At 49.5% G+C, this 10,207-nt stretch overlaps 1 protein-coding gene across 1 annotated transcript in view; it reads left to right on the top strand.

The window, feature by feature from the left end:
* The first annotated feature begins 1,208 nt into the window (after positions 1-1,208).
* Positions 1,209-10,207, top strand: part of LOC128270808 (ankyrin repeat domain-containing protein 29-like) — a 123,402-nt gene continuing 114,403 nt past the window's right edge. Inside the window, exon 1 of the mRNA XM_053008228.1 lies at positions 1,209-1,265. Coding sequence (XP_052864188.1) covers positions 1,209-1,265 — 57 coding nt within the window. The remainder of the gene's footprint in view (positions 1,266-10,207) is intronic.

Raw genomic sequence — 10,207 nt, 5'->3', positions numbered from 1 at the left:
TTTCCTTTATTACCAGGCTACGCGGTTGCGATCACTTAAATGGTGATCGCAAGCGATAGCCATGTCACGAGTGACGTACCAGGCGGCTCCATGTAGGGCCGGGCCAATTTTCTGTGCCCAGTATTGGTAGGTAGGGTTCGCTGGTGAAAGTAAGAAAAAACAGACAAAAACTGGCGGGGATGTCATTCCTTCAAGAGTTTTTGAAAACATTGAATGTTACAAAGACGATACCATTAAAAGTGTTAACGATTTTGATACATTTGAATGATTCTGGCAATAAATTGTTTTCAATGTGGGCCGTTTAGCCGTCTCTTCGAATTAACAATCACGGAGTATTTGTTGGAGATAAAAATACTACATTGAATTTGATAATACGATGATAATAAAACTTACGGATACAGAAGTAGGACTTGGCGGTTATAGTTCAACCATCAAGCAACTAGTCACAGATAGTTCCATATTTTTCTTTGCGTCCTTTGACTATTTCCGCAGCTTTTCAAAAAAGAAGACGAAGAATATACACAAAAGAGGTTTATCGCAAATAGGTTGTTCAACAATTTATCAAAACCTGAATCTAAAATTAATAACATTGTTTTGCTGAAAACTATAGACAAAATAACTGATCACTTACCGGTCCATTCTATTAAGATTTTAAAATAACTGATCACTTATTTTACTTACGATACTTATTAGAAGGACCGTGATCAACGTCACAAGGCAGACGAAGGTCAGCTGGCAGGCTCTCTAATCCTTTCGCTACTCTGGGGTCTACTTCACATCCAGTCATCTCCTGACCTATGTTGATGACGTAGATATTGTTGGTCTTTAGGTCTATTAGTCGAGCGCCTTTAGGTCAACTCTACCAATAATACAGGAGAGCATACGTGGGGGTTACATACTAATCGGTGACCGAAAGTTCGAACTCGTCTCGAGCTTCACCTACTTACGGTCAAAGGTTAGCACTAACAACGACATACCGGAGGAGATTCGCACTTGGGTGCTACCAGATCACTCTACAGTCTGATGAAACTACTTCGCAAGAAAGTAGCATAAGTTGGCGGCGCTATAAACAGTATTTTTCCCCCCAATTTCTCAAATCGCTCCTCGCACAGTTACTAAACGATTACCGGTCGCGCTCTCATTTGTCTCCACAGAAAGAAACCCTTTCGGACGTTCAGCTACACCTGGCTGCCTTGCGTGGAGACGAAATGCTGCTGAAGCGGGTCCTGGACAGCGGCAAGGTGCACGTGGACTGCCGTGATGAGGTAAGGCTTCGGGAGGGGTTTCTCAACGGAGACAACAGCAAGAACACCGGCCGAGTTTTCCTTATCCGGGCTCGCTCTGGTGGCATCCTCGGAACGATACTTCGCGGCGAAGGACCAACGTTGTTTTGCATTGGGCGAACCAAACGGCCGTCTAGGCCTCCGGATTAAGCCGGCGAAGGCTGGTGTGAAATTAGCAGCAAAAAGAGTAGAAAAAAGTCGCTCGCCAAGCGCCCGGAAGTGGTCCGGCGGCGGCCCGGTGGAGGGAAATTAAAACCGGACGCAAAACAACCGGAACACGGAAAAAACAATGGCGGCGGTGGTGGCGTTGGCGCTAAGCTCGGCGACATGGGCGTGTTTCAGTTTGCGCAATTTATAATCATTAGCGCTATCACTCACAATCACAATGTTCGCCTCACCATTGGCGCGGCCATTCCGCCCGCTTCCGGTGGGTCACCCGCGCTACTTCCGCATCCGGTGGGCAGCCTGCCGGCCGACGGTCGTTAGGCGGTGGGCGGGAATCGAACGGCGGCGGCGGATACCAACGGATGGAGTAATAAATTTTCCAATGCAATCAGAGGGCGCGCGAGAGAGAGAGAACCGTGTGGTATGATAAAGTGTTTAGTTTTTCACAGCGGGTCCGGAAAAACCACACTTCCTGCCGCACGGTGGCGACTTGATGACGCTGGCGACGGCGACGACGCTGGCGACGACGGTGACGGTGACGGCGACGGTGTTTGCTTTTTAACGCTTCGGTTGGCTCGCGGCGTGTTGCAGTTTAGAATTGATTTTGGTTTTTCCTGGTTTTCCACCCCGAGCCGGGGTGGGTGTTGATAGATCGCCCCGGTGACAGGTGCATCTGGTGTCCGTGTGTCCGTGTGTTTGTGTTTGTGTTTGTCTATTGATTTTCGCTACAGATTTATTGGCCCGGTCCGTCCGGTGCCGGTGTTATATGCTCCGCAACAATGTTTTAATGCTTGGGCCCACCCGGTGATGGCCAGGGGTGCAAATTAAACGGATTTGTTTTTATAATTCAACCCGCGGTGGCCAGAAAGGGTGGGGTGAAAAAAAAAGGGATCCAACCCCGCAGCAGTGGATTATGGTGATGAACAATTTCGATTTACGTACTCATTTGGCCGTTCCGCCGGTTCGCCAGGCCGTTTGGCCTTTCCGCTGGGGCGGGGGTTAATTTTTGCAGCCGTCATGGTTGACTGGCTAAATAATAACGCAAATGAAACGCACCTCGGGTCGCCTCGGTCCACCACCACCAAAGGTACCTTCTGGGTGTGGGCCCCCGGTTTGGGTTGGCCTTTATAATTGAGCGTCCGATTTTGGTATCCTTCCCCGTGTGTATGCGCGCTGTTCCCGGCCGTTTAGGGTGCCATTAATTTTTCAATATGGCAAAGCTCTAGCTGTGTGTGTGCGTGTGTGTGCACATTTGATAATTTTTATCGGTGTCGGTGTGTTTTTTAGCGGATTTATTATGCACACCGGCACCGGCGTTCGGCTGTGGGTCCGGGTCCGGCGAGGGTTCGAGTGAAGCGCTCATGTGTTGGGTTCGGGCACCTGGCACCTGACCGGCACCGCCATTCACGGGTTTAGGAAATTATTTTGATAATTAAACAAATTGTTGAAATATGATGCAAAGCGTAGGCGCTGACCACCGCCGCGTTGCTCCCGATGCTTTGCGGGTTGCGGGATTTGGCCCACCGCTCATTTAGGTGGGCCAGTGTGGCCGAGACCCGAGTATTGGCGTAAAAGTTTTTGGCGCAAAATTCTGGTCCATTTCAATTTAACACAGGTGCGGCTGCGGCCAGGATATTGCTGCATACGATGTGCATCCAGGCTTCGGGGTCCGGCGCTCCGGTGGTGCACCGGGTTTCCGGGAGACTGCAGTAGGCAGGTGGATAAGTAGTTAGGCTAGCTGGCGTGGCGGTTTTGGTGTTTCTCCAGAAAATTTGTTACCGCGAAGTGAACGCTTTAAACAGATCCGCCATTAAGTCGATAATTTTATGATTAGTTTCATTTCTTTTTTCAACCATGCCGTCCAAAGTCTTTCTGATGATGACACATTAGCCTTACTTGCAGTGCTCCGGAGTCGGAAAGCTGTCTGCGCAAAGGGGCAGCACCCAAAAAACTTGGTCGAACGCAACTTTCTCAACCAACCCATTTAGAAAACAACGTGATTTAGAATATTTAGAAAACAACGTAATCTGTTGATGAAATATGTCCGGTTTGGGGCATCCCAACACTGTCACCATATCGAGCATCTTCCATAATGTACGGAGCTACCGATTTGTTTTTCCTATTAGGTATTGATTACTTAGCAATCTATCTGATTGGTAGTGTCAAAATATAGATGGGAAAAATACGACTTAACCAGTTGCTTGTAAAAATCAACCTTTCTAAACAAATAAATGAATAAACAAACAGATGAAAGGATACGTCCCCTAACTCATGTTACAAATCGCCAAACGATAATTAATTCTGCTAACTTCGGGTGGGTTGTAGAATAGTTTCAAAATCCAAAACAGACGGTCACTAGAATAGATCGCACGTCAATTCAAAATAATGTCCAATCAGCTTGAACCATACTAAAATTCGAAGCGCTGCAACTTTTACGAACAATGTTGGCGAACGTACCGAGCCATTACAAGCACGAATAACTGACAATTAAAAAAACAAAGCTCACCAAAGAGGAGTTTAATTGTAGCTCCACTACTCACCAACCACCCTGCTGTGAGTCCTACAGTGGCACCGGTCGAAACGAAACAACTCCTCGACTCCTTCGCTCACTGCGCGCTGCTGTCCGGGGTAAGGAATTCCGGTGCAACTACATCGAACTCGCCGGCACACACTGGCCCCGGCCAGTTCCCGGTGCCATTTGCATTTTCTTTCTTTCATTGTGTTCCTGGGCTCCCTCGCCGGTGCCCGAGTGAGTCGCCGTTTTTCGCCCTAAACAAAACATTTAACAGAACAATTTAATTTCGAATCTGTTGCGGTTTCGGGTGTGTCGTCCCGTCGCCGCCCGTCGTCGTCGCCCGGCGTTGCCTCCGAGAAGAAAGGCGACTCTACTCGCGTCCTTTTCCATCCATCCGCAGGGGGTTCGTGCGGATTTGCTGGGCTGTGGGCGAGAAACAATGCCACCCAATCCGGTAGGGCCCGCCGGTGGCTCGGTGGCGAAACGCCTGCCTTGCTCGGTCGTTTGTAAACGAGCCACAAACGGCGGACGACGAGGAGCGGACGACCTACGGGGAGAGAGAGAGAGTCCTGCGAAACATAACCACCGCCGCCAGCAGTAAGCGAGTTCTCGGATGTCTCGGGGCCAGACGCCACCGAGGTGGGAGTGAGCGCGGAATTTGTATGCACCGGTTAGTCAATTATAATAATAGTTTGTAAATAATGCTCGGGGCCATGGCAGGGCTACGGTCATCGCTCCGGAGTGCTTAGGAGCCCGAGGCCAGTGTGTTGTTCTGAGTGGAGCATAGGCAAAACAAGAACAGGAAAAAAAAACGCTGGACGAATATGTATTGTACGAGGAGTCATTATGGAAATGGGTGCATATTTACAGCTCGGTCCTTTCATGTCCTTGCGTTGCCGGTGGGGCCACTACCTTACAGTGATCTACAAGGCAGGTTTTTTACGAATACCGTAGATGATGTTGTGCGACGGTTTTGGAGGGTCTAGCCGACCCAACCAGCAACAAGCGGGGAAGCCCCAACAATCACGCCGATTAAATCCGATCGCTCGCCATCGTCCCGCCGGCTGCCTAATTGTGTGTTCCATCGGGCGCATCACTAACGGGTCAGCGAATCTTTAAGTGGCCGTACGCCGATTCTATCGATTGCCGCCGGTCGGATGCAGCAACAGCAGCAGCAGTCTTTGGCCAACTCTCGGTCGCCCCCGGGGAGGAGGTGGAACCGCAGCCACTGACCGCGAGCGGCCGGCGATGAGTTGAGAGCATTATTTCACCTGCAGCAGCACGGCATCGCTGGCCACAGATTGTCATCATCACAATCAGCATCATCGCCATACGCACCATAATCAACTGCAGCATGCAGCAACCCCGGGGTGTTTGCTGTTCGGTCAGTCGGTCCGGTCGGCCCGGTCGGTCGGTCGGGGTCGCTTATTAGGAATAATGTTCTCCGCCTGGTCCGCCAGTGTTTGCGGAATATTATTTATTAATTTAGTTGGAAATCGGTTGCATTGTTTAGGGTCGGTTCCCGGACTTGGCTCCCGGTGTCGCCGACGAATGTGCCAATGTGCCCGTTACGGCCAGTGTGGCTGCAGGAGGTCCTTGGGGTGGGCCCGTGCCCGTGTCAGGATTGATCGCGAAGCAAACTCCATCTATTGATTCGACCCTCGCTCGGTTGCATCATCGATCGGCGGCCGAATCGAAGGACACACACACACAGGCGGACCGGAAGTGACACATCGCTCGAGGGGACCGACCGTTCAGGTGCCATCACACAAGGGTGGTCCTCGATGCTGTGCCATCTCCCGGGTGGGTGTGTGCACACCCGGCCACACACACACACAGAGACTGTTCGGTTAACCTCCTCGGAATAGTCAGTTTAGTCGTCGTTCCCTGTGATGTGCTGACGGGACCGGAACCGGCTCGGTACGTGTCGGGTTTTTCTCGGACGGCCTGCCTCTGTGGGTGGTGCCGGGGGTTTGGATGGATGATGTTTAATATCAACCGACGCAACAGCGTCATCAACATCAACAGCCAGCCGGGGACGGGGGGAGAGTTTCTCCCGGAGTAACCGGAGCACTCTGGCAACCGACACAAACTCTCTGGAAACGACATTTTAATTTTAGTTATTGAAATATCGTCCAGCCGCCCTGCGTGTGTGTGGGTGTGTGTGTGGGCCGACACACGGTCGATTGTGTTTGGTCCTGTTGATTGCATCCTTCGGTTTTTGACCGCCCGCCGCTCACCGGGTCCGGCGAAAGGCGATGGAGCGTGAGCGGAAGTTGGATTGATTTTTCGAAGCTGCGGTTCCGTAGCCATGGGTGGTGCTGGGTGTGTGGTTTTATGCTCCTGCCCTGCATCGCCCCCTCGATGATCCTTCACCCGACCCACTCGGTCGGGTCGTGCGATGTGTGTGTGTGTGCGAGATGGTGGTTGAATGAAATGAAGTTGATTGTAGAATTTATTTGGTTTGAAGAAGTGCAAGAAGTGCATTGCGCACTGGGAGTCGGTCAGTCGGTTCTTCACCCACCCAACCCCCCGCACACACACACACACACTGAACGGGTTGAGGTGAAATTTGCTCGCCCTGTCCATACAGTCCAACAGTGCAGTCAACAACAAACAACGGTCGGGTAGAAGTGAAGCAATAAAATCGATGGGTTCCACCGCCCGCTCGGTTGGGGGGCCGTGTGATGGAAGGACGACGCACCGTTGCCGGTGTCGTGCGGCGATCGGAGCAAATCACAGCCAACCCGGTGCGAGTTTTAGGAATGGCTGCAAAACAATTCCATATGATCGCAATTAATTTGCGCAAGCCGTGCTCGAGCTGACTGGTGGATTTGGATTTGTTTTAGTTTAGTCATTGTTTAGCGACCCGCCAGTTTGTTACAGACCCGCCGCGCCGAAAGTTAGTTGTTGTTGGACTCATAAATTCTCATTGACAAAACTGTTGAATTACACCTGCGTTTGAGCTGGTTTCGGTTTGGATCTCGTGTTCTGAAAGGATGGGCTGCGGGCATGTCACATAAATTAATTTTGTTGTCGAATGATTGGCCAATGTTTCGAACACTTGACAAATGCTGCACGATGCTTGTGATTAATTCCGTTACAATATGTTTGTTTTTTTGTGGTCCTGCGATGCACAAATTTTATGGCCACCTTTTTTTACGTAACTGTCAGTTCATTAGTAGAAATATAGAGAGCTGAACGGAATATTTGTATTCTAAAGAAAATGTAATCCATTCTTAAAGTCTGCCACGATAACACTGCATGGTGCAATACGCTCAGACTAGCAAATAATGAGAATGGACCATTTGTTTTTTTTTTTTTCGATTTTCGAAATAGAGTATTTTGAGATGAAATTTGTTTTTACTATTTAATTGGTAAAACTATTAAGTATGCAAATTAATTTTTGCCGTTTTGCAATAGATGGCATTATTCACTAAATATCCCAATTGTTTTAAATAAAATATGTGTTTGACAGCTACTGTCATTACGCATCTAACGCAGTATAGATTTTTTGGTTGAAGTGTAAACAACACCTTTTTGAAGCATCTGAACATGTCGAGTTTTGTTCCTGGAAAAGTGTTTTTTCGGAGAGTATTTCTTCATTACTGCTTGCACGGCAGAAGAAAAGCCTGGTGAACCAGGTCCATCGCAACCAAACCGAAATATTCACTTGACAACGTGCATATGGTGGGATATGAAAGGTGTGGTGTACTGTGAGCTTTTAAAACCTAATGAAATTATTGATGGACAATCCCATCGACAATAATTAATGCATTTGAAGCAATGTTTTGGCCAATACCGGTCAAAACCTATCTCGAAAATGTCGGACGGGAACTGTTAACTCCCTGCTGTATTCACCAGACGTTACTCTTTCGGACTACTATTTGTTCCGTTGCGTGAGTAACGATTTGGCAGATCAGCGGTTCAGTTCGTATGAAAGTTTTGAAAAACTTGGATCGCTAAAAGAGATAAAAAGTTCTATCGACACGGAATCGAGGAATTACCTGAAAGATGCAAGAAAGTAGTAGCTAACGATGGGCAATACTTTCATTAAAGTAGTCATACGTTTTGTTGTTGTCTTCAACAAGCTTTCTATTGCTTGTATCGGTTGAGCAATCAATTCTGTGTTGTGTTGGGCGCGGTCATTTGAAAGAATTTCGGCGATTCAGTTTGATGAAACACACAAATGTTAGAAAGGCATACCGAATGCGTTGGTCGTCCATATGCCGTTAATGACTTGCTTCGGGCAAACGCTACACCAAAAATGGCCATAGCTAAGGAACGTTAAAATGAAGCAATCGGGGTCCTAAGCTTATCGTTGTAACTTCAAGAAACGTAGGACAAGTGTGAAACGAGACATTCAAATCACTTAGAAACCATTGGAGGTTGGTTGATGATTTTGGAGATGCTTGATGAGAAGAATTGGTAAAAAAGCACCCGAAACACCTCCATTGAGATGGCTACCTAATAGAATGGTATTGACTCAACTAGCTCCAGTTTTTCTGGTTATACCAAATATTCACTGGCCCATAATTTGTGGTAACTGCAGAACGTGTTAAAATACTATTGCATAACAATTATTGGGGCAAAATAATACGCTACCTAACTCCACTGTTTGCAGTTTGCTCCCAGTGCCTGTCGTCGGAACCTGTGCCGCCGGTCACCGCAATCTATGGAATGTAGAATTAATATTTCGTTCCGGTACTTCGGAGTTTTCGAATTTCGAAGTCCAACTTTTATTTCACATTCCATCGATGGGTCAATTAATTTCCACACTCGCAGCGTACACCTTTCCGGTTTCGGGCGGTTCTTCCGTTGCCGACACAAAATTGTCGCCGCCCTGTCGGTTGCCAGCGGAGCAGCGAACGAACGCTCGGTTTACGTGAGCTCGTATCTCCGGGCTTTTATCTAAACTTAATTTCTATCCAATTTTCCCAACCATATTGGCCGATAGACCATAGGGCCTGTGGCCGGAGCTGGGGGAATTGAGGGTATGCTGAAATAAAGCTGAATTATTCATGGTGTCCAGAGCGGAAGATTACACTTCTTCTTCGGCCAGCGGTGCGCTCCGAACTTTGATGGAACACAAAGCATGAAGCCAGGACGACACCGGGAGTGGGTATAGAGCCGCTGCAGAACCCCGATGCAAAACATCTTGATTTTCTCCTCCTGAGACACACACACACACACAGACAGAGGACGTTCCACTGGCCACCCCTCTATTAAAGATGGTTCATTTTCCGGACCCCCGGGCGACGTTGCGTTGCGTTTCTTCGAGAGCCTCTTTTCCGTTCCGGTGTACCCGACTGTTGAGTTCAGGGCGTCGTCGGGAACTGTTCCCCCTGGCACAGTTCCCGCATTTTCTTGCAAGGAGCAGCTTCTCCCGCACGCCCCCCACATACCGGGGTGGGGCACCGGGGCCGGGTTTCTTTCGTGTGGTGCACGTTGAAAAGAATTCCCGATGCACCTGCAGATTTTCTGCATCAATAATAAAAGACCAACACACAACACGACGATGACGTCGACGCTGGCGGCGCCGGATCCCCCACTAGCAGGGGCCAGCCAAGGATGCGTGCGTACGCCCGGTGGCGTCGCCGACCCTCGCCGTCGTCGTCGTCGTCGTCGTTGGATTTTAATCTTGAACATCGCTTACACTTGAGTGTGCCCTGGATCGAGCTCAATGGGAGCGTCTTAAAAAATAATTAAAGAAACGAGTCCTTCTTTCTCGCTCGCTCCCCAGGCTAGCTCCAGGCTTGGTCTCTCTCGCGCGCGCAGTCTCACTCTATGTGTCCGGGGAGGTGGAGCACACTTTCTTGCCGACGGATTTTCCGGGTTGTCCCCCTTTTTTTGCGCCGGGCGCCCATTTAAAGCAGCGCCCTTTGAACAGCAGCATCGGCATGGAAATTGCGGAACGCTCGGTTGGTTGGTTGGTTGAAGTGCGCGCGTATCCAAGTCCCCGTCGTCGGCGTCGTCGTCGTCGTCGTCGCCGCCGACGCCGTGCCTAGGCCGGATGTTGCCGTAGGTAAGTGCGTAACCGGCAGCCACAGCAACGCCGCTTTGTGGTGGTAGTTCGAGCGTGCAGCCTTCGAAGCCATACGCGTACATACGTACGTCATCAGGGGGTGGACGAAGGCTCCAACAGCCAGATTGAAGTCAAGACGTGTACTGAAACCCTACCGTAACGAACGTACTACTCGAGAGGGGACCAGATATTACACGCAGTCCTGGAAACCGCCATCGG

Source organism: Anopheles cruzii, chromosome 3, assembly GCF_943734635.1.
Source record: "Anopheles cruzii chromosome 3, idAnoCruzAS_RS32_06, whole genome shotgun sequence".
Classification (NCBI taxonomy): Eukaryota; Metazoa; Arthropoda; class Insecta; order Diptera; family Culicidae; genus Anopheles; species Anopheles cruzii.
The sequence above is the reverse complement of the archived record's forward strand: the minus strand, read 5'-3'. Positions and strand labels throughout refer to the sequence as shown.